The sequence below is a fragment of the Xyrauchen texanus genome, chromosome 13, assembly GCF_025860055.1.
Source record: "Xyrauchen texanus isolate HMW12.3.18 chromosome 13, RBS_HiC_50CHRs, whole genome shotgun sequence".
NCBI classification, from domain to species: domain Eukaryota; kingdom Metazoa; phylum Chordata; class Actinopteri; order Cypriniformes; family Catostomidae; genus Xyrauchen; species Xyrauchen texanus.
This window is the reverse complement of record NC_068288.1, coordinates 631,264-657,448: the sequence shown is the minus strand read 5'-3', so window position 1 is coordinate 657,448 and position 26,185 is coordinate 631,264. Positions and strand designations below refer to the sequence as shown.

The window sequence follows — 26,185 nt, the reverse complement described above, 5'->3', positions numbered from 1 at the left end:
GGTTTTATGTGAGGATCTATCCTTTAGAATAGATACAACATCAGTATCGATATTTCAGGATCGACAGCAGCTTTCTGTGGTTAATTAATTAGCCATTTAATATCAATTTCCTTTGACGTTATTGACCACAGTAACGTTAACAGCACCATAGATTAAAAAGCTCCACAGTCTTCATACACACAAATATAACGTTAGGCTATAGCAATGTAGATTTCTTAAATGACTGCACCGTAATAAAAATATGGCTTTGACCGACCTGAACGACGCGGGAATTTTGGAGAATGCACTATATCGCTTCTATTTGGTCCGTGGAGAGTTGTTGGCATTGAGGAAATTATTGCCCCCTGCTGGTACTCAACCTTCATTCATGCGTGTCATGTTCACGCCTTGAGGAGGCAAAGCGTGACCCTCACGCCGGTTTCACACTGCACGCGTTAGCAGCGCGTAAGCAGCGCAGGAGCAGTGCGTACGGTGAGCGGAAGCAGGACACGCGCGTTTTGCTTTCATACTGGCAGCGTTTGACGCGCGCGGCGTGTTTACAGACAAAGTAGGCTACTCTATAATGGGTAAGTTGGCATTGCTTTATTTCGTTTTCAAATACATTTATATTATATTATTATAATAATATTAATATAATATTATATAACTTTTGGTTCATCTTTGTTTTTGTTGACCGTGTAGTGCGAGTTGTTGATAGAAGGAAGGCCATTGCGCTGTATTTGCTATCACGAAGACTACGGAAAAGACGCAGATTTTGGGTTCACTCCATGAACCGACGGAGGAGAGAATATGGTGCATATTACCATCTTGTCGCCGAACTCCGTCTTGACCGTGACCGAAAACTACTTCAGGATGAATGCAGAGCAAGTGGATCACATTCTTTCCCTGATTGGAGGCCAACTAACAAGGCAAACAACAAACTACAGGCAGTCCATTGAACCCAAGCAGCGACTTGCAGTTACATCTGCTTCTCTTATTTATGTGTGCTTACTGTGTGCAAAATGTAAATAAATGCTTTTAATAAATAAAATAAATAAAAGATTTTTTATTTAGATTGTTGAAATGTCTGATATACATCTAATTTACAAACATTACCCATCATGAACATCTTAAAGATAATTCATAAATGTGTGTAATAACAGACAGCACAGTTTCTCGAAAATTCAACAAAATCATGCATACTGAGTGTGTGCTATAATAACGTGTCTATTCTATTTCACTTTCTATATTGAGTTAAGTTGTTTGGGCCAGGGAAAGGTTGTCAAAAACACTTTTAAATTACTTACCATCGGCACCAAGAGCTACTGCAACTTCATCTCATGCCTTTTCCTTTGCCTGTGAGTCTTTATAAAGCATATTTCGTGGATCATAAATAACTGAACGTTTCTCAACCTCCACAATGAGAAGAGTGTCGTCCATTATTATATTTTCAGGTGCACTCGACCATGCCACCACGTGCTTTTGTTTATGATTGTCAGCATGACATCCTTATGACAATATATATATATATATATATATATATATATATATATATATATATATATATATATATATATATATATATATATTAGTTATGTGTATATACATTTATACATTAAATTAATCTAACTTAAACTAAACTGGCAGTATAAATTATTTAAACTTGTTTTTGTAGTTTGGGCAACAAGTTTGTTTTTGGACATTTGTTATCTTTTTAAATTGATGAAGGTCATTTGATTGACTGTTTAAAACACAATAGATATCATCAATGCGCTTTTGGTAACTGCTGTGTATTTTTGCCATGATCAATGCATTGTCACTTTAATTCAGCGTAAGGCGCGCGTCAAAAATAGACAGGACGCCGAATTGATCGCGGCACTGCTGCTCCTGCTCTGCTCCTGTATGGCGCTTACTCCGTGCCAAAATCAAACATTCGACCGACCGACCGACCGATCGAACGTCTATCCGAACGTCTATCCGAACGTCTTGTACTTTTGAGCGTCTTACCGAGCGGGTTGACCCACGTGACGACCTGACGTGACGTCAACGTCTTGAAAATAGCAGTTTTTTAACCATGCAAGTATCCAAGCTAATGTGTAAAGACTATAAATGGACATTAAAGGCAATACATATAAATATTGTACCCCTAAAACAACACTAAAACATTTCTCCTGAATCCTGTGCATGTGAGGCTATGTGTTTTACTTTCAAAGAGCAGAAATACTGTAGGCTAGCCTATATACAGTCATTCAGTAGTCTTAATTTGACCAATATAATCATTTTAACTAGTTTTTATTGTTCATTTTATTGCCCAATGTACAATGTTCTCACAGTCCATAAAAGAAAGCACTCTCAAATTAATATATGTAGCCTTTCATTTAAAAAGAAGGTTTTCAGAAATATATATTATATTTATATATTTGGAAATACAGATAGACCTAGCCTATATAGAATATCCATTTATACACACACACACACACACACACACACACATTTATATTTTAAACTGTTGTGACCTGTGAATCTACAGTTTAAAATATTTGCAGAACTTAAAAAAAAAGCTAAGTACAATTTATTGTAATAATATTGTTACTGAAAGTTTTATATAGCATAATTAAAATAATTTACTTTTCCAACAAATGTTACAAGTCCAGTACTGTCATGGTGCTCTTCGGTCACTTTTGACCAAACAATTTTCTGTTTTGAATTTTAAAATTCACAATTATACACAAATGAACTGGGAGGGCTATTACAACACAGCATAATTGAGTCAGAAGACTGAAATAAGAGGTGGAAATGAGATCAGATCCAGATGGATTAAGCTGTGATAAAATATTTGCTGTTTATTTTTTATTTATTGATTTTGTCATGTCTTATCCTGTCTTGTCATGTTATGTCTCACTTCTGTTCTTTCCCTCTACTCTGTCTCCCTCTGTTGGTCGTTCTATGTTACTTCCCTCTCCTTTACTCCGCTCCCAGCTGTTTCTTATTTTCCCTGAGTTCCTCGTTTACCCTCTGCCCACCTGTTCCCTCTTTCCTCTGATTAAACTCTCTATTTCTCTCCTCGCTCTCGCTACATTCTCTGTCGGATTCTCACTCAGTTATACTACACCTTAGAAGCAATTACTGCCCTGTCTGTCTCTGTCCAGAGTCCTGTCCTGCAGGCGTAACCATTACAATACTGCTCTCCACTAAAGACCTTCTCCGATCTCCGTGCCCAGTTACCTGACGCCACGAGTTAGAGGTAGGCTACTCTCCAGCTACCCTCTGCCTTGGGAGAGACCCGCTGGCAGTTATCGCTTCTCCACTCACCCTGTGAACTTCATGTGGACCTCTACCGCTCGAAGGGAGCGCTTGTTTTCTGTTTTTGTTATCGCCCTCTCTGCGGGTTGTTTTGTTTGTATTCCTCTCAAGGAGAAGACCCTGTGTTGACTTTTTTTTACTGAATTTCATTAAAGACTCTGTTTGTTCCATACATCGCTTTTGGGTCCTCACTTACCTTCATAACAGATTTTTTCTTTTATGTGTAACAAAATGCTTTCTCTGTATTCAGGTTTGACTGTAATAATAGCCTAATGCAAATATTTTTTTTATTGACTCTTGTGTGCATGATCTGAAAGCACTGTTTGATTTTGAGCACAGATAAAATGGTTTTGTCTTTCTTTTTTTTTTTTTTTTTGAAAGAAGAGTCAGATGTTCTCTGAATGTAGTTTGAAAATTTGGTTTTGTGTTTAAGGTTTTAAAAAATTAATGATGTTTCCAAGAAATGTGTTTTAGCAATTCAGGAAACCTGTAGGCTAATATATTAAAAACATTCATACTATTTTTTAGGCTATCACACAGATAACAAACTAATAAAAAGTTAATCTAATCAAGCATAATCTCAGTCTTAATGAAATTACTAAATTATCATAATCTTTCACAAATAGACATCATAAATGTTAAAGTGGAAAGGTTTATTTAAAAAATTTGTATAACAGTTCTAATATTACATATAGATATAGTCAGCTGAATATACTTTACTTTGTAATTAAGGTTCGTTGATTTTCATGTCTGCCACATATAAACAATGAGCCAAAACGAAATTATTGATCATTTTCATAAAATCATATGTAACACGTTCCTACGTGTGCTGACGTGTTGTTAACGCGTTCCTATGGCGACCGGTCGGAAGTGCGAGTAACCGATCGTCATCCCAACGTGTTGTTTACGTGTGAAGACACGTTGTAACACGTTTGTGTTTTTCTTACCTTAGTTTAACTTCTTATGCTTCTATTGTGTCCTCTAACTAGTCCACATTTGATTAGTGCAATGGCTGATGGCTTAGAAAGTTATGTGCGGTGTAGGCTATTATTAAAGTTAAATATAGCAGAGGCTAAATATTATTGACAAATCTGGCATGCTTTAACGGCTATTTCGGAAAAGCACGATATTATACATAATTTTTATATATCTCCCATTAAATCGGAAGGTTTAGGAATAGATCTAATTTCGGAATGTGTCTTATTTAATAGAAATACGCTCTACCATATTCAAATGCAGCGAAAACTGCAATCAGTATCCCATCTGCTTTGCCTAAATATAAAAATCATAGACAATGAATCATATAAAGTAGGCTACAGCTGAGACGCTCGTGTTGACATGCAAGTTAAATTTATTCTCTTAACTTCTGACTATTTACCATATAACCACAAATAGCGTAATCAAATAACCAATTTACAAATAAGCTATTATTTGAAGGATACAGATTTCTCTTAATATAACAGTTATTCAAAAATATTTTTTTGTCTGCTTGCACATGATTGCATAGCAAAATATGTTAGAGCGGAGATATGTTTTACTTGTAGTACAACTATGATTTACAATGGCATGTTTTTCTTTTTAGTAAAAGTGCATGTAAAAAATAACATCAATATTTTGCCTGATAAGTGCAGCAGAATGCAGGAAATGGTTGAGTATTTTAGGTAAAACATCTGTATTTAGTGCCTTTAATGTCCATTTATAGTCTTTACACATTAGCTTGGATACTTGCATGGTTAAAAAACTGCTATTTTCAAGACGTTGACGTCACGTCAGGTCGTCACGTGGGTCAACCCGCTCGGTAAGACGCTCAAAAGTACAAGACGTTCGGATAGACGGTCGGTCGGTCGGTCGAATGTTTGATTTTGGCACGGAGTAAGCGCCATACTCCTGCTATGGGCGCCGAAAAAAATACGCGCTGCTTACGCCGGTTTCACACTGCACGCGTTAGCAGCGCGTAAGCAGCGCGTATTCTTTTCGGCGCCCATGTTAACAGATTAGAGCATTTACACCGCACGCAGAGGCGGCGCGGCAGCGCGTAGCAGGAGCAGAGCAGGAGCAGCAGTGCCGCGATCGTTTCGGCGTCCTGTCTATTTTTGACGCGCGGCTTACGCTGAATTAAAGTGACAATGCATTGATCATGGCAAAAATACACAGCAGTTACCAAAAGCGCATTGATGATATCTGTTGTGTTTTAAACAGTCAATCAAATGACCTTCATCAATTTAAAAAGATAACAACTGTCCAAAAACAAACTTGTTGCCCAAACTACAAAAACAAGTTTAAATAATTTATACTGCCAGTTTAGTTTAAGTTAGATTAATTTAATGTATAAATGTATATACACATAACTAATATATATATATATATATATATATATATATATATATATATATATATATATATATATATATATATATATACCTATATATATTGTCATAAGGATGTCATGCTGACAATCATAAATATACACATATATACACATAACTATATATATATATATATATATATATATATATATATATATATATATATATAGTATAGGCCTATATATATATATATATATATTGTCATAAGGATGTCATGCTGACAATCATAAACAAAAGCACGTGGTGTCACAGCCGGCATGGTCGAGTGCACCTGAAAATATAATAATGGACGACACTCGTCTCATTGTGGAGGTTGAGAAACGTTTAGTTATTTATGATCCACGAAATATGCTTTATAAAGACTCACAGGCAAAGGAAAAGGCATGGGATGAAGTTGCAGTAGCTCTTGGTGCCGATGGTAAGTAATTTAAAAGTGTTTTTGACAACCTTTCCCTGGCCCAAACAACTTAACTCAATATAGAATGGGAAATAGAATAGACATGTTATTATAGCACACATTCAGTATGCATGATTTTGTTGAATTTTCGAGAAACTGTGCTGTTTGTTATTACACACATTTATGAATTATCTTTAAGATGTTCATGATGGGTAATGTTTGTAAATTAGATGTGTATCAGACATTTCAACAATCTAAATAAAAAATCTTTCTCCAAGAAACAACAAATGTAAGCATTTATTTACATTTTGCACACAGTAAGCACACATAAATAAGAGAAGCAGATGTAAATGCAAGTCACTGCTTGGGTTCAATGGACTGCCTGTAGTTTGTTGTTTGCCTTGTTAGTATTCTCACACCCCAACTCGTCACATATGGACGCTTGGCCAGGACCCCTTGGCGTCACTTTTTGACGCACTGGGTATACCTTTGGCGTCATTTTTCAACGTGCAGGGTAGTCCGATAGACTTCTATATATCTCTGAACCGGAGCCTGTAGCGTTGAAATTTGACGTCTTGGGTAAGCTCACCGCAATGGTCTGCTGCGAATGGCTCGAGAGTCGAGACTGCAATAAATAAAAATAAAAAGGAATAGGCTACAATACATGATCTATGCCAGGGCTAGTATAATGGTGGCCCCCAGATCATCTTTATCTGGCCCTCCAACTGTTTTTTTATGTTTAAAAACCCTCACAATCTGATATCAAAGTGCCCTCTCAGCAAAGGTTTAGCGCGTTCATAGGCAACCGCATTCATCGGTGAGTTTAACAACGCTCATTGTGGCGTACAACCCCATTCATCGGTGAGTTTAACAACGCTAAACTGCATGTAGAACGGCATTCAACGGTGAGTTTAACAACGCTCCACGGCGTGTGCAAGTAAGCAGTTTACGCGTTTTCTTGTCAAAGGTAACGTTACTGGCATACATGATGTACACTGCTTTAACTAGAGCATGCTGGATAACGTATTTTTATCGGAGTTTTGTTTATGTTAATAAATATATATATATATATATATATATATATATATATATATATATATATATATATATATATATATATATATATATATATAATGTTTATATAATATGTATAATGTATTATATTTTTTATTTAAATGTTTTAATTTTTTAAATCCTCTAAATTAATAACGCTGACATCACTGTAGGCCTATGGGGCGATCCCAAGGTCCATTGCGATTTTCCACTCGGTAAGTAGAAGAGTTAATTAATAGAGATGGATACTATTCTTAAATGTACACATCAAAAAATCTTGAATCAGGACAAGAAGTTGTGTTTAGAACTTTTAGATGTGTAAGGTGGCAATAAGGTGGCAATTTCTTATGACAGTAAATGATAGAAGACAATATAAAAATATAGCTTGCTGCACCAAATGTGCAGGCTAGCAAAGTTAGCTAATTGAATTCAAGTTTTTGTCAAATTTTGTCGCATATAATCATGTAAGGTATAGCTGAGATTTTAAGGTTTTCAGTATTACATTAGCACACAACTATTATCCAACATTATAAATGTTCAGATGAAGATCGGTGTTGTCAGATTGGTTTGTTTTACAGCCTAATTGTTTAAAATCCACGCAAAATTATATAATAAACACCCAAATAAATCTATAATTAACAATACAAAGTAATTCATAACTACTACATTTTGGCTCATCACAATTTTTCAATATGAAATAAAACAATTAATATGTATAATTAATGTAATAAGTAATGATATCAGAACTTATTGACTGATTCATATATGAATTTCTAGTCTAATTTTTTTCTAAAATGTCATTAACAATATTAACTTCTCGTTTATTGAACTGTATAAAATGAATAACACATAAAATATAGCCCATTCTGGCAACACAGATGAAGAGAATACTGGTGTAAAATGTTCAATTCTGTTTTTTCTTTAGGACCCTCAAATTTGGCAGCTTCAAAAAATATTTTTATTCTTACCCCCCACCACATACACACACACACACATACATACACACGCAAACAAAGGCACTTTTAAGAGCCACGTCCGTCTTGTTAATCTGTACTCATCAGTCTCTCTGTAGCTCTCTCTCTCTCTCTCTCTCTCTCTCTCTCTCTCTCTCTCTCTCTCTCTCTCTGTTTACATTTATATTTGTTTTATCTGTCCATCTCTTCGTTGTGAGTCTTTCTGTCTGTTTGTGTTTCTGCCCATCACAATGTCCAAGAGTGATTCAGAAATCCAAGAACATCTCATGATCTTGGATAACTTGGTTGATGACCAAGAACTGAAGGATGAGCTCCAAAGTCTTGATGACCTTCTTGGTGAGCTGCAAGAAGAGGAGGCAGCAGCACCAGTGAAGACACCTGAGCCGAGGGTGGTATGGAGAAAAAGAGACATTACTGGAAATATTGTTTATGCGAGGCCAAGATCAAGCAGGAATCGTTCAAATAAGGGTCAGTATTGTTTTTCATTCAAGATATATTGTAGATCTACATTGTTTAACCACTTATGAGAGTATATGTTACAATACATGTATAGCTTGATATGGCAGGGAAACAATCAAACCAGAACCAATCATTTGATTTTTTACATAAAAAGTAGATTTATGAAAGATATCACTAGTCTTGGATTAAGTGAAAGACACATTAAGGCTAATATTACATATTTGTGTAAAGCATAAAAAATAGTTTAATTGTGGGCTGTATTGACATTGTCAGGAAATCTTGTCAAAATGGTTATAATGTCAAATGAGCTAGCCTGGTTACCATCATACTAAATCTCTTTCAAGTTATTGGTTTTGGCAAGGCTGTGTTTGAAACAGTTTGTTCTTCAGAGTGTTGTCAATGGCCAGCCAACCAACTGCTTCTATATAAGCATTCCTATTTGCTGTCATCATCTATATGACACCTTATATGCAGATAACCAATAGTAATTGGACTTCCCCATTAGGGTTTGGGAAATAAGTGTACTAATATTTCTCTCTAGCTCTATGTTAAACAGTGAGCTTGCACCATTTTAGGCTGGCAACCAGGCATTGGGACAAGTTATAAATGTTGATTTGTGTTGTTTTTATCCTCTACAGCTGATCACATTCGGAAGACTGATCCTCCCTTCATTGCTCCTGACACTAACTGTGAGGTGGCCTTTACTCCAGAGACTGTTGGTGTGTACTTCATTGTGTCACCATTAGCCCTTGTATATATATATATATATATATGACAGTGGGTTAGAATGTAAATAAATGTTTCTTCTTTAAACTTTTGTAGAATACTTATCCTTTCACAGCCAAATGGAGTACACTTTAATATTGTAAAAAAGAAATATATATATACATAGAAGGAAATTATTGTTTTTGAATATTCCATACCATTTACAGAGTGTTTTCTACAAGATCTCCAACACTCACTAAGCGAATTCTCAGGTGATGAAGCATCACCTCTTGAAACCCCAAGAGATCCTCTTCTGGCTTCCTCAAACTGGAGCAAACGACAAAGTCTCTTTTCAGAGAGGTGGAGGGCAGAGAGACCCCGCCTGGTAAACACGGCTGCGGCACAAGAACATGTGGCAACACACATCTGCCAACAGTGTGGGAGTAATCCAGCGGCTGTCCGGTGTTGTGACTGTAGACCACGTCCCTTCTTCTGTGCTGAATGTGATGTCAGCATGCACACCAGACATGTTCTTCACAACAGAGATGCCATGACTACTGGATTCTTCCAACCATTGCCTCCAACAACTTTCGTGGTGGATAAGGCTCTTTCCCATTGTGGTAAGTTCTGGTTTGTTTGTACAACATATATATCATTTTCAGAATAGTTAAGCTCATAAGCTTTATTTAAATTATGCCTTTTTATCCCTTATTGTTTTATCTTGAATGTATGTGGATACTCTGTGTCAGTCAGCTTTTTGAGCATATCTTGAGTACTTTTTCAGCAATGTGCTTCATTGCCATTGATCTATTACAATCTTATATTTCTCAGTCAATACAAATTGATCATAATTCAAGTGTACTATATGATCTTTTTCAGTCCGGCTTGTGCCTGTGGAGATGCCTGACAAAATCTGTGGTTGTTCACCAGAGTCATTGAGGGTTAGTCCAAGAAAGACTGTTGCTGTGGTCACAATGAATGGTAAGAAAGAATGTGAAGAACTTTATTTTGTCCTGTTTGAGAAGCATCTTAAAAATAAATATATATCCATACGCGACTCCCTACAAGTTTGACATAGATATAAAACTTTTAAAGTAATGTATAAATTGTACAAAGAACACAAATTCTGGTTTACATTACAGTGGATGTGTTTTTGATATTTCCAGGACGACATGATCTAAGCATGCCCGAGTTAATTTGTGAGGCATGCCAAGCCACTTGGACTTCTGGAGTCGCTGACCTAAACAGAAGTGACTACTGGCCTGCAACCCTTCAATTTGCCACAGTTTATGCCACAGATGTCTTTTTTTCATTTGAAGAAATTAAGATGGCGGCACCAGGACTGTCCTGCCAAGCATTTTTAAGAATGCTGAATCAGCGAACTGTCCGCTTTGGTCGTGTGAGTATTTAATTTATCTATCCTGCAGTGTTGTTGATATTTTTGAGTTGTGGTTTGATAAGCTGTTTGATGCTAATGTATTTGTTGTACATTATTAGCTGTTGGTTTCCTTATTTTTAATAGACTGGCAAGATCTCAGCAGACAGTTTTCTGAAAAGTTTTTTTGAGTGGGAGGCTGTGCGATTTGAGTTGGACAATATATGCAAGGAAGAACCCTTCAACTGTCCTGCGTGCACCCCTGAAATGCTTGCAGTTTCAGTTGATGGAAACCGCAAGCATTACCGTTTCAAGAATGCTGCTAGGTACTCCAAACTGTGTATCACAGTGTTTGTATTAATAGGAAAACATAACTCTTTAATGTGTGAACCAAAAAATCTCAGATTATAAGTTATCAACAATTGTTGTTTTTCTGTTTTTTAAGATCTGAGGAACAGGCCATCTTTGAAGGCGTCTTCATAGCCAAGGACGAAGACGTGAAAAGATTTGTGGACCACATTCACAACACAACCAAACATGTAAAATTTTGTAAAACCTCTTTCCGAAGAGTTTGTTTAGGAGAGTCTTATTTTCATCCACCATTTTCCATATTGTAGGTCAGTGGAAGAGGTGTTTGTGGAGGGGAGTGGTCAGCAGCCAGAGAGACCTCACAAAGATCTGCCAGCAAGGTAGACGAGGAGGGATTGGAGCTTGTGGTGTGTCGGCACGGAGTCCTGCTCTGTGCCTTAAATATGTATAGGGGGAAATTTTTGCCTATCCCTGTACTTGCAAGAAAAGCTGGCCAGTAGGCAAATCACTTTTTTTGTATGGATGTGACCTGCAAATATTGGCCCTACCTCCAAAGAGTTGCAAAAAGCTGTCCAGAGCTCCAGCACCTTCTCAACATGAAGCCATTCCTTTCGGTATTTCATGCCAAAGCCCATGATTTTAAATGCGAGGTAAGGAAATGTTGCTATGTGATAGAATCGCATTATCTAAACTGAACATCTGCAAACATCTGTTTTTTTTTTGGTTTATTGTTTTTTTAATTCTTAACCAGGTGAAATGGAGTGGGGCATATCAAGATGGGGCTGGTTTAACACTGGGGAGGAGGTGGAACAGTGCAATGCCTTCCTCTCTAGGATTGCAGTGACCACAAAACATATGTCAAAAGCAGGTAAGGTGACATACTGCACTAGGTACATCCTTACATAATAAGTTGGATGAATATGATAACGTCATATTTTCTGTGTTCAGCAGGACGCTACAGACATGCTGACTCTCATGGCCATCGCTGGAATCAGCAAAAGTTTAACAATTTGTCTATCTCACTGACTCGCCGATATCAAAAGGTAATGACATCAGTAGAATTAATTTTAGATGTTCAGTATTGCATGTTAGCAGTGTATGAAGCTGTGCATTGAACATTTGGTTCTTGTTTCTTACTACTGTTTGTTATTGTAGACCACAAAAGCTCTGCAAAGCCAGTTACTAAACCTAGAGACCATGAAAGCCCAATTGACAGTGACAGTGAGCCGATTGGAAGACTGGGTGAATGATGTAAAGGATTGGGCTGATGGTAAGGAAATGATTACTTGTAATACATTTAGTCACAAATAATTGTAATTGTTACTGGTATTGTAAAGTGCAAACCACACCTATTTCTTGTCAGCTGCAACAACAGCAACAACAACTACAAATGATGCTGATGCCCTGGCCAGCAGAATTGAGGTGCTGGTAGCCAGTATCAAGAGACGTTCCCAGCGTCTCTATAAAGATTCCGATGGCAACAAAGGTCGTGCCAGAATCCGCCGCAAGATCAGGGAGGAGAAGGGAATCCTGACATCTGTTGTGGAGAAATACAACAGAATGGTTCCAATCACAGAAACTCTTTGCCTGGAAACCATTCTGTCTGGTGAGACAGCTTGGCCATGGCAGCTCCCACACAGTGGTATGTACACTAGTCTGTTGACTGCTTCTGACAGATCTGATACATAATGACACATAACCCACAATGCTTCAAATGTCATTCTGCAACCCCATACTATTTTAGAGGTTCTTTGAAGGTTGATGTTTAATACTAATGATTTATTTATTTATCATAAATGCATTCCAGACTCTGTCGATCTAAGGACAAAGAGAAGAGCTTTTGACATCATCATGTCAGTAAGGAGGCTTGAGGAGGAGCAGAAGATTCTTGTTGCAGAGATGGACCACCATTGGAAATCTCTCTCAACTCGTTCCGATACCCTCAGAGAGCTGTCCTGCTTGTTTTCAAGTGAGACAATGAAAATTATATATTTGTAATAAATTACATAAACATAGGGTTGCACCGACAAAAGATTGCTATTAGGGGGCAGCCCTAATAAATATACACACAGCAATGATGACTGTTTATAAAGTTTCTAAGGCTGGTCTTATATTCTTGTGTTCCTCTTTTAAGATTCGCAATGTGGCCTAAGTGAAGAGGGTTTGAAAGGTCTGCACAGCATCATCCTCAGAAAGCGGCATCAAATCAGAGAAATGAAAGTGCGAGCAAGAGACTGTTACCTCCAAGTTTTGTCTGGAGCAGAGAACATCAGCTTCTTGTACAATGCATCATCTGATGAGTACGACAGTGACTATGACATTTCTGATGATGGACTGTAATCTACAAGACTGTAACACCTGTCATACTTCTGGACAATTACCTATGAATATAACTATGAATATAAAGCATGTAATAAAATCTGCTTTTTATCTCCATATAAATAAAACCAAAGTGTAACCTCTTCTTTCACATACATAGAAATGTGTACATGCATGCCTCTACAACCAGTCAGTGGTGGAAAGTAATTGCATTAATTAAAGTACTGTACTGTGTGGTACAGTAACTTTCATTAGTTGAACTGTAGGGTGCTGTATAACAATTGAAACCTGTTTAGAGACATGGAAGAAGCAGATTATGAGGAAGAAAACCATAATGATAAGGAGGAATAATCATTATCATGATCACTACAGATCATTCGTTAGACACTACATAAAAAAATTAAGAACAGAATCCAAAACACGCAGTTACCAAAAAGAAATGTATCGCAACTAAGTAAAAAATGTGTTCAATTACGTATAGTAATGGCAAGGTGAATAAATTGTATACTGTAAGCACTGCAAGTATAGTATTGTACTGAATATAGGGTAACGCTTCCTTTTACAGTACAGTACTTACGTGTACTTACAGTGTACTTAGCTAGAAAGTACTGGCTAATATAAGGTAAGTACATAGGCTAGGGGTAGTTAGTACCTAGTTATTACCCAGTGATTGTATTTACTATAATTAGTATATAGTATGTACATGGGTAACAGGACTGTAAAATGCATATTGTTACCGAATATTGTATAGTATTGAATGTCTTCAGCACTTGCATACTGTGAAAATACAGTGAAACAACTGCAAAAGACAAAAAGGTTACATTAAAAAAAGCCTAAATCAAAAGCATGTTACTGTACACTCAGAAGAGTTGTTCAGCTGCAAAATCAAGGTCAGTGAGAGAGTGATTCTGCTTCAGCATCATGTCTGTCTTCATGTTGGTCCGGCCGGAGGACCTTGTCCACATCACAGACAATGTCATCTCAGCCAAAAGGAAAATCGCTAAAGCAGATCCAGCCTTTACAACATTCTCCACACCTTGCTCTTTCTCATCCTCTTCCTCTTTGTTCACCACCTATTTCACATACTCTCCCTCTTATATTGTTACCATCCATTGTTGGTATCAACATTCAGTGCAACATTTTAAGTCAATTTTGGCACTCTGAACTGACTTGTATTATGTACAGTTGGTTTGATCTCATCAATTAGAAATAAGTGAACAATTTTGAGTTGTTGTGTGTAAACGATGACAATTGTGTTGTAGTTGTGTTTAACTTTTGCCTGCCTGTGTTTAGTGTTTTGAAACATAAATACATCACAGTGCGAAGTGTGTTTTAGTGAGTGAGAATGTGTTTAGAGTTTTGCAAAAAGATTGCATGAGATTTGCAACACAGTGTTTTAACTACCAGAACTTGTTTAATGTTTTACAGAAAGAGTGATTTATTCTACAAATTAGATTAGGCTATTGAGAATTTGGGGGTTTAGTGTTTTAGCAATTCTGAAAAGTCTATTGTAAAACATTTGTAAAATATTACTGTATTTTTGTATTCGAGTTCAGAGTCTTGCAATATGATCAAAACCAAACACAAGCATGATGTAAATATAGAAAAGGTGGGAAAGAAAAATAATGTGCAGATATAAATGTGACTCAATACAGTTTGTTGTCCATGATGAAGAGAGTACATCTGTGTAGGTTTTACTGCCCTTCCTCCCTCAGGGGTCCCGTAGCACCCCTGGAAGAGCAAAAAAAATGCACATTCTGCAAAGTCTGCAAATGCAAAGTCTGATAAGCATATTGAAGTGAAAATTGGTAGGACAATTATTTTTGTTATGTTTAATACATAATGTTGAACAGAGATGTCTGGCATACATGGAAAGGTGTTATAAAAGCATTTTAAAAAGTGCTCACAGTAAAATACCAAATTTCAGTCTGATTCTCAAATATGTCAAAGAGATTTGTATAATGAACATATTTAGATGTCCCTTTGTTCATTAAAGATTGTATTTATTTAATTCCATTACAAAACGTTTTTAAACTACATTACCCATAAGCCTCTATCATTGTGTCGATGGGACGGGCGCTGTAAATTGTAGTTCATTGAAGTGTGTAGGGGTTAGGGTTAGGATCTCGCTAAACGTGTAATATCTTTCAATATAGCAATACCTCATTGTTAACTGATAGTATTACTGACGTCATAACGACAGCAAAACATAGTTTGCGATATGGAGCGCTTTTTATTCTGACCTAAACGTTAGTCCAACTGGCGCCATGGAAACGTCAAAGCTACGTCACACTTGTCCATTTGGTATTTACAGGCTCTTCCGACTTTTTTTGAATGGGGGCCAAGATGGCGCGGTGTTAGGTGGACACGTTGTTGAACGTCTCGTCAGGCAATTTTGAAATAGAACGATTATAGCCATTATAATTTGACAGTTACTATTTATGAACGAGTAAGTGATTGCCTTCTTCATTTCAACCTCCTTGCGCCAATTCATCTATGGGAAGAAAGAAAAATAGACAAACTTCGAGCGTGACAGAACACGGGGCCATGTCAACTACGGAGACTATTCAATTTGCTGATGGGAGCGATTGCACCGTTTCCTCTGTGGATGTGATTTCATCGGATAATGCTGACGAACACAACTGGTTCGACTTGCGTTCAGATTTAAGTGATCTTGCTACTCCTATGCCTGATACTCCCTTAAAACCTCCAACAAAAAAAACAAAACGGGTAAGCATGGAAAGTAGCGACTCTTCAGCAGAAATTCTGGCGGCCATTCGTGAGCTTTCTGGCAAATATGAAGAGATGTTACAGAAAATTTCTGCAATTGACACAAGGACTGAATCTACAGCTAAGCGGATTGAGGCAATGTCGTCAGTTGTGACTCAACTTGTTGCTGAAGTAGCAACGCACAAAGAATCTCTGAAAGTTGCGGCAACGGAGATTCGCGAGCTTCAAAAGATGAATAATACCATGAAGGAAGAGGTGGGTGAATGTAAGCGTTACAGCTGGAGATGGATTTTAAAGTTACATGGCGTGAGAGAAAAAATTGGTGAGGATGTCCGGCAAATAGCAATCGATGTCCTTAGTAATGTAGTTCCTGGGATCAGCGATAACCTTGAGGAGGCCGTCGACATTGCACATCGTCTTGGTCAGAGGAGAAATGATGGTTCCCACAGATCAATAATTATACTGTTTGCTCTGCGTCGTATTCGTGACACCGTTTGGCATTCTGCTAGAGGCTGCAAATTTCTTTTCGACAATAAGTTGCGAATCACGGAAGCCCTTTCACCAGAAGACAGGGCCGCCAGAGAAAAACTTTGGCCGCTTGTTAAAAAAGCCAGGGATGAAGGAAAGAAAGCCTCCTTTCGCGGTGCATTTGCCTTAATCGACGGGAAAAGATTCAACCTATCTGATGTAAAATAGACCGGTTTGGTTCTGCAGTGCGGATTTGATCTTTTTCCTCGTTGAAGGGGAACTAAGACTGGTTTCTTTCATGCCAATGCATTTTGGAAAGTCATGTTTTGTTATTTCTCCGGTTGAACCGCAAACTCTGCTGTGTAAGTCGATATTGATTGACCATGTTCAGTTATTTCGTTCAATTTATTATCTATTGAGAGTGTTGTTTTGTTTTTGATTAATGTTATCTAATGCTTTGCGCCGATAAGCAAGGAGGTTGAGTGAATCTCTAATTTAATGTTCGTGAGTTAATTATGGTTATATTTTGTTCCTATTTCAAAATAGATTTGTGTGGATTGTTTTTCAGACAAGAGGTAGCCTACTAAACTTTTTCTTTGTACGATGGATTTTAAGTTTAATTATTTTTCTGTTGTATCCTTAAATGTGAGGGGTTTACGTGGCGCTGTAAAGAGGAAAGCTGTTTTTTTATTTTGCAAAAGCAGTGAGTCAGATATCATTTTTCTTCAGGAAACGCATTCAAGTGATATGGATGTAAAATTTTGGAAAAATCAATGGGGAAATGCAATTTACTGTAGTCATGGTTCTAGTCATTTGGCTGGAGTTTCAATTTTGCTGCACAAGTTTAAAGGACACATACTAGAAGTTAAATCTTCTGAGGAAGGCAGATGGATTATTTTAGCGATTAAACAGGATAATTCAATCTTTATTATTTGTAATGTTTATGGATTCAATTCCCGATCTGCTAACAGGGTTCTCTTCTCTCAGATAACTTTAGAATTGAATGAAGTAATTATCAAGTACCCAGACTCTTTTGTGATTTTAGGCGGGGATTTAAATGAATGTGTGGATGACTCCTTGGACCGACTTCCTCCCAGAAATAACGATAGCCAGCAGTTAAATATTAACATTTTATCATTATGCTCGAAATTTTCTCTTACAGATACATGGCGTTTCTTTCACCCTGATGTGCAAGAATTTACTTGGTCAAATAGAAATAAGTCTTCCCAATCGAGAATTGACCTCTTCCTGATCTCTTCGTCAGCTCTTCAATTTGTAAAAGATATTTCTCATTCTTTCGCTCCCTCTCAGACCATAAGTTAATAAGTCTAAAATTGTGTACTAACACTGGAAAAACTTCAAGTTTGCGCGGTTATTGGAAATTTAATAATTCTCTCCTTAAGGATAAAACCTTTAATGATGACATCAAGAACTTGTTTTCTAGTATGTTTACTGAGAATTCCAGTGACAGTTATAAAACAAAATGGGAATTTTTAAAATATAAAGCTAGGCAGATTGCCATCAGAAGAAGTAAAGAGCTAAAATCCTCTAAAACTAAAAAAATATTTGAACTCCTGATTAAAATAAACACTTTATTGCAAAAAACATTAACTCAGGAGGAAGAGTTAATTTTAAGAGATTTAAATTTACAAATCAATCAAGTTTATTTGGATTTAGCTAGAGGGACCTTTATTAGGTCCAAAGCCAAATGGTTAGAAGAAGGAGAGACTAACTCTAGTTACTTTTTTGCATTAGAGAAGAGGAATTGCAGGAGAAATTCAGTAACAGCTCTAAATATTAATGGTCTCAGGTGCACTGATCCAAACTTAATTTCTAAGTTTATCACAAACTTTTATGACAAACTTTATACTTCTGAATTTAATTCAGATAATTGTGAGACTTTTGTTGAAACTATTAAAAACTATATTCCAACTATTGATAATGATTTTAAAGATCTTTGTGAGTCAACTTTGACAATTGGGGAAGTTAAATCTGCTCTTTTCTCTATGAAGAGAGGAAATCCCCTGAGTTGATGGTTTTTCCATTGAATTTTATATCCATTTCTGGGACTTAATAAAATCCCCATTACTTTGCATGTATAAAGAATGCATTGCTCAGAACGAAATGACTACTTCAATGAAGCAGGGTATAATCTCCCTTATTCCAAAACCTGAAAAAGACCCTCTCTTAATTGATAATTGGCGACCAATAGCACTCTTAACTATTGATTACAAGATATTGGCCCTGGTGTATGCTAATAGGTTGAAATTTAAACTTGACCAAATTATTGCGGAGACACAGTCAGGATTTGTCAAAGGTAGACATATCAGTAATAATATAAGACTTGTTTTAGATTTGTTGGATTACTCTGAATTTGTACACTCTAAAGCCATTATTCTTTTCTTAGACTTTTATAAGGCCTTTGATACCATTGAGCATGAATTTCTTCTGCAATCTCTCAAATTGTTTGGTTTTGGGGATTCCTTTGTTAATGTAATTAAAATGTTTTATAACGAAATTAGTAGTTCAGTCATAGTTAATCTGAACACCTCCCAAAGATTTGTTATAAACCGTGGTGTCAGACAGGGATGCCCAATTTCCCCTTTTTATTTATTTTGGTTACTGAGCTATTATCACTGAGTATTATGCACAATCAGAACTTGAAAGGTATCTTCATTTTTGACAGAGAAATTAAAATCTCGCAGCTGGCTGATGACACCACTCTTTTTTACGTGATAAATCTCAACTCTCCAATGCCATTCAGATAGTTAGAAATTTTTCATGTGCCTCTGGATTAAAGTTAAATATGTTGAAGTGTGAGATAATGTCCTTGCATAAAAGCGATGACACATCACTTGAGGGTATTCCAGTTAAAGACACAATTAAGTATTTAGGTATTCACTTAACAAAAAATCTAGTAGACAGACAACAACTTAATTTTTCTAGTAGAATTAAGAAAACGCAAAATATTTTTAATCTTTGGCTACAAAGAGACCTAACTCTCTATGGGAGGGTTCTCTTATCCAAAGCGGAAGGTCTCTCTCGCTTTGTGTATCCATCACTTTCTTTATTTGTGAATGACTGCACCGCTAAAGGTGTTAATAAAATTTTTATTGATTTTATATGGAAAAACAGGTCTCATAAACTTAAAAAAGAAGTGATTTCCAATTGCAGAAGTGACGGGGGACTAGAAGTGCTACATTTTCACAACGTTATTAATGTGTTTAAAATCAACTGGATTAGAAGATGTCTACTAAACTCAAATTCTATTTGGTTTTTCATTCCTAATTTCATCTTTAATAAAATTGGAGGCCTCCTTTTTATCTTAAAATGTAATTACATGTATAATAAACTCCCGGTTAAACTATCTAAGTTTCATCAGCAAGCTCCTCTTGCATGGAAATTGTGTTACATCCACAATTTCTCCCCACATAAAACTCTTTTGTGGAATAATATGAATATAACTGTTAGAAACAAATCTCTTTTTTTTTCTAATTGGTTTAATAGAGGTCTAATTCATATATTTTCTTTATTTGATAATTCTGGTAACATTTTGTCTTATGAACGCTTCATGACCATCCATGACTTTCCTATTCCTTTTAAAGAATACAATACTGTGCTTAAAGCTATTCCTATAGGTCTAGTGCAACTGGTTAAGACCCACTTATTATACAATCAAAATAATATGATGGATTCGGTTTTGTTATTGGATGGCATTAGTATTTATGATAAGAAATGTAATAATAAATATATTCGCAGGATTTTTCAAAAAAGAGATCTAATTTGCCCTAGAGGCAGGTCCCATTGGGCTGCCCTTATTGGCAATATTGAATGGAGAAAAGCGTGGTTATTACCATATAAATATTTTATTCCTAACAAGACCAAAGAAGTCCACTTTAAAATATTACACAAGATATATCCTGTTAATGCAACAGTGTCCAAATATATCGATATTTCTAGTACCTGTTCGTTTTGCGGTGACGAAGATGAAACATTAATACACTTATTCTTTTCTTGCAAATTGGTTCAGAAATTTTGGTCTAACATATTTTCTCATTTAAATAAAACCCCTATTCATGCACACTCCTTTAATTTGAAAGATATTATTTGTTATTATACTGATTCCCACACATCTAAAGAATACATTTTTAATTTTTTTATTTTATTTGGCAAATTTTTCATCCATAAACAGAAATGTATGGGATCACTTCCTATTTTCTCACATTTTTTGGCTGAAGTAGACTCATTGCTTAAATCTTTTAATTTTAATAATAATAAAAAATGTGATAGATTCCTGAACATATATGAACAATTAATTTGTAATGGCTCTGATATTCAGGATTAAGCTGCTTTATATTATATATTGTTTATTTTATTTGTATTATTATTATTTTTTTTTTTTTATATAATTATTGTTTTTATTTTTATTTATGTTCGTTATTTTTATCTTTTATAATTATTTTTATGGCACTTAATTTGCATAATTAATTATAATTAATTATTCTGTATAATTTAGGTTATGTGTTACCTCTTTTGTTATCCTGAATATATTTGTATATTTTCATGTTTCTTCAATAAAAAAAAAAAAAAAAAAAAAAGATCCTCTCTCACAAAAAAAAAAAAAAAAAAAAAAAAGGCTCTTCCGACTTTTGATGTACGCAAATCCAGGATATTTATTTATTTTGTTGTTATTTTTCATTGAAAGAAATACAACGCTTAATTTCCATGATCATCTATGTATAATGAATTATTGTATAATGTAATAATAATATATATGTGGGATCTTACAAAAATACAAACTCTTGATAGTTATTCTAGCATTGCAGTATTTGTTTTGAACAGATGTAAATAAATCTCTTAATCAAATTCAAAAGGAACTAACAAAAACCCCTTCAATGGAAACTATATATAATCTAATCAGTAAATTGATGCCATCATGTTCACCTTGAATGCCCACTACCGTGTAGTTCACCTTAGTTTTCCATGTGATGTGCCAAAATATATGAAGACTTTTCTTTAACCCCCCTTCCCTTTGAAGAACACATTGCCCCCAAAATAAAAACAATATATATATATATATTTACATGTTTCATTTTACATTATTTTGCTGTGAACAAATGCAAGGCAAATATAAATAGGTAATTACAATTATAACAATTATGATTATAAATGTTAAAGGAATTAATATCTAATATTGTAATTGAACATTTCAAACAGGACTACAACATTTAAGTGACATTTTAATATATTAAGGGGTATTCTGTTTTTTTATTCATGGCATGGCATACCAAACAAATAGTTCAAGTAGACTTACCTATACTAAAACAAAAAATAAAAAAAATAATGCCTTTGGGAATGCCATTATGTCAAACAGCACTAATTTTCTCCCTTATGATCTGTGCAGTTCATGAAAAAGGTTGTTTTTTAAACACCATTAAGAAAATAAACACAAAAAGAGACTGGGTATTGTGCAAAAAACTTTAATGAATAAAAGCAAGAAAATTAAAAAAACGAAAAGAAGAAAAAAACTGCTTGAGTCCAGGTGACTAGGCTATCATGCTCAAAGCTGGTTGGGCTGTGGGGAATTAGGCATAACATGTGGGAATTCACTGGCAGGCTCCCATGTATCATCCCAAGTTTTGCCACTGTAAAATATCACAAGTGCAAAAAAATTCATTACAACACAGAGAAAACAAATCTAAATCACTGTTGGGTTCAATCAAAATGTATTTATGTTTGTTAAAGTAGCATTACCCCTGGTTAAGCCCAGTGGTGGAATGTAACTGCATACATTTACTCAATTTACTTAATAACAAATTTTAGGTACTTGGACTTAATTGTTACACAATGTTCCATACAGTTTCTGTATATTGAAAGCCATGTATCTCAAAATGTACTGATTTCAATACGTTTCTGATAAACTGAGGGATTAAGTTGTCATTAGTGGGATGAGGAAAATCACATTTCCAGCACATGTACATCAGGATTATCCATCTTAGAAATACTAAATTATGACACATAAGTGTTTCAGATGCTGAAAGATGAATTTATGTGTGCATGATGCTACTTTTGTAATGCATTACCGAGTGGATGTCCTGCAGACTCAATAAATAAGCTAGTTCAGAGCTAGAGCTAGCCACTAGAGTACTTACTAAAAACAGAAAACATGATAATAATAATAATAATAATTTGTTACATGTATATAGCACTTACATGATCACATCAGGACCATTTTATTGTCCATACATTGGCTGCCTGTCAGCTAATTTTAGAACTATATTAATTACTCAGAAAGTACTGAATGGTTCAGCTCCTCATTACCTACAATCCATTGTGTTAATCACACAATTCCAGGATCTAAAAAACAGAATATTCTAAATAAAAACAAGGAGGTAGATCATTCTCCCATTTGTCTTTAAAATTATGGAATAGTCTTCGAGCATTCCAAATTCAGACACAGTCTCTCAGTCCAGACTAAAGACAATTCAGATATTTGTCTTTAGTCTGGACCGAGAGAGTGTGTCTGAATTTGGAATGCTTGGAAGACTATTCCATAATTTTTCATCATCGGAATGCATGTCCTAAAGGTTACTACCTGCCTAGGACCTACCTGCCGGATCTAGCACTTCTAAATGCCTCCACCTCATCGCTATTTGCTTCTGAGTACTGATAATCGACCTCACTCCAGTTTTTCTAAAGGCTACCTCAGAGGATGATTTACTGACGGGAACAACTACAGGACCAGGGAGTTTTCTCTGGTCACAGAAAACACTGACATGAACTTCCACGCTGCTTGCAAGACACCAGTTGAACTTTGCCTACATCATATTAATCATGGAATAGACTAATTTGCATTGCAACATGGAATTGAATAATTAATGAAACATGACTTACCACACAGTGCATGGCAACCAGTGGACTTTCAATTCAGCTTTCCCTACACACAAACACGAATAATAATTATTGTAACTGTTTAAGCAATCACTGAATAGGGCATAACATATTGTTTTATTATCTTTGAAAGGTCCGAATCAGTCATTTAGAAAAGTAAGCAGCCTAACAGAACACATTTTACCTCATTTATCCGTTCCCCAGTTATTTGATCAAACTGGAAAACCTTCTGCCTACTACATTTTCGGCAACCTGAAATGATGAAAAGACAAGGAAAGTTTATTAAGCCATGATGCCATGATTTGTAGCTGAATCAGTCCAAATTTATAATTTCACATGCGAGGTGATATGCAGTCCTTTCCATTCAGGTCAAAGTAAATTTGTCCCTGTTTTTGTCAATCAAACAAAATGTACAGGATTGGTTTTCCCAAAGTCCTCTTAAAGGTTCATGTACACCAACTCCGAAATTCACGATCGAAATTTTCGCACATTACAAAATAAATACAACAAATAAATGTTTAGTCAATCACGTTTACACACTGCCTACTGAAACTTTCATCTGTTATAGAGTTTTTGGATCAGTAGCAAGAATTTTGAATGGTGTTTTGACAATTCAGAGCCACCGAATGACAAATACGTAAAAACACATACCAAAATTTCGGAATCAGTGTGCAAGGGACCTTAAGTCAGGCCACAGCTAAATAACTAAATAATGCAAACTGGCTACCAATAACTCGGTTAGCCGAATTAATCCAATTTACATGAAGTCAACTATGACTGGAGCAAAATTATTTACAGTGTGGAGTAAGATGTACCATGCAAAAAGTTACCTTTTCTTCTGTTCTTCACACGTGGCCCTTCCTGACTCAAAGACGTGGAGATGGAAGAGGCAGACAGAGATGGAGGAGAGACACAGGGAGAATAGTGTGAAGAGGTAGAGGTGTTTGTCCGTTTAATTTGTCGCAAAGACTCAGAGCATGGCAGTGAAAGTGGGGAAGAAAGTGAAGGAAGAATAGTTGTACAAGTAGAAGAGGAAGTAGGAGAGAGAGATGTTGGAGAGAGTGGGGAAGACAGAGGAACAAGGTTAAGAACAAATATAGTCTGAGACTCCTTGGTTTGAATCGCCGCCGCTTGACTCTCCGCCACCATTTGACCCTCCGCCGCCACTTGACCCTCCGCCGCCGCTTGACCCTCCGGTTGCTGTGCTGAGGAGGTTGCTATAATACAAATTTACTTTAATTTCAAATCTGTACATATTAACAAAGAAATATACATGTATCTTAAATATTCATATTTTCTAAACCAAAACATTACTTACATTTTGTCAAGATAAATTCATAGGCCCTCCGCATCTTATCCAAAAGAGTTTTAGTGACAGGAGTGGGGTGCAGATGGGTAATTATATCTGCAACACATTTATTTGAAGCCCTTTTGTTTGGCTTGCCAATAAATAAAATTGGCTTGTACCCCACAGCTTCAAGTTTACTCACCTGAAATGAACAAATGCAGTTATCACACATTAGTTAAACCCACTGAATTATTAGAAACTTCAGTACTATATAAAGCAATTTTATTTTAAGGACATTTAATGGAGTTGGAGTACAATGCAAGAAACATTACTCTTGAACTGTATACAATCAATGGCCAGTTTCAGATAAGGCCAGAGGTACTCTGCAGTTTCTGCCATTGCAATCATGACTTACTTAATACTTCACAGAGAACACAACTTATAGTTACTCTTTAGCACAATTTATAGGTAAAGATGGATTATTCCATGTATGAAATAAGACTATGTTAGTAAAGGCCAGATCACATTGGTATATGTCTGATATTCAGTATGTGAAAAACACAGGCTTTCAGCTTCACTTCAGGTTACACTAACTTATGAAATATTAACACTTTTACTTACTGCAATACGGGCAGAATCAATTATACGCCCAGCATTTCTGCTTTTAAGGACAGATTCCCCCCACTGGCTATCCAGTGACACCGCTTTTTCTTAAATTTTCTTTTTGGTGGACAGGCTTGCAAAACAAACATTACAAGTTTTCCTGTTTGCCTGATTGGGAGTCTGGCAAGAAGGGCAGGGCCTGAATTTGGGCCTTGTCATTACTAGACAACAAATATAAAAACAAACAACACAGAGAGAGAGAGAGAGAGAGAGAGAGAGAGAGAGACAGATAGAGAGAGACTGACAATTACACTACAGCACAGACAGGTATAAACAAGACAGACGTGGCTCTTAAAAGTGCCTTTATTGTGGTGTTTCTGTGTGTGTATGTGTCGTGGGGGATTAGAATAAAGAGCAGGAAAAATTGAAGGACCTGATGAGAGAGAAAAAAGCAAATCAGAATTGAACACCTTATATTTTACACCATATTTTACACCTTCATGTTGCCAGATTGGATAGTTTTCCAGCCATTTGGTTGGTTTTGGGTCGCACTATGTGTGATAAAAAGGACACAAAAATTAATTTGTATTATTATAGATTTATTTGGGTGTTTATTATATAATTTTATGTGGATTTTAAACAATTAGGCTGTAAAACAAACCAATCTGACAACACCGATCTTCATCTGAACATTTATAATGTTGGATAATAGTTGTGTGCTAATGTAATACTGAAAACCTTAAAATCTCAGCTATACCTTACATGATTATATGCGACAAAATTTGACAAAAACTTGAATTCAATTAGCTAACTTTGCTAGCCTGCACATTTGGTGCAGCAAGCTATATTTTTATATTGTCTTCTATCATTTACTGTCATAAGAAATTGCCACCTTATTGCCACCTTACACATCTAAAAGTTCTAAACACAACTTCTTGTCCTGATTCAAGATTTTTGATGTGTACA

General features: G+C 35.8%; 2 protein-coding genes across 2 annotated transcripts; one reads left to right on the top strand and one right to left on the bottom strand.

Moving 5' to 3' along the window:
- The first annotated feature begins 9,786 nt into the window (after positions 1-9,786).
- LOC127654291 (uncharacterized) lies at positions 9,787-13,260 on the top strand. The gene is made up of 12 exons (XM_052141416.1): positions 9,787-9,856; positions 10,116-10,217; positions 10,403-10,635; positions 10,759-10,937; positions 11,057-11,150; positions 11,229-11,352; positions 11,672-11,788; positions 11,872-11,963; positions 12,076-12,190; positions 12,284-12,562; positions 12,728-12,889; positions 13,055-13,260. Exons 1-12 carry the CDS (start codon positions 9,787-9,789, stop codon positions 13,258-13,260), a joined length of 1,773 nt encoding a protein of 590 aa, XP_051997376.1.
- A 10,216-nt stretch (positions 13,261-23,476) lies between these two features.
- Positions 23,477-25,275, bottom strand: LOC127654290 (uncharacterized). The gene is made up of 3 exons (XM_052141415.1): positions 24,647-25,275; positions 24,159-24,545; positions 23,477-23,580 (listed from the first exon to the last, which is right to left on the bottom strand). The coding sequence occupies exons 1-3, from the start codon at positions 24,846-24,848 to the stop codon at positions 23,477-23,479; spliced, it is 693 nt and encodes a 230-aa protein (XP_051997375.1). The 5' UTR covers positions 24,849-25,275.
- Positions 25,276-26,185: the final 910 nt, after the last annotated feature.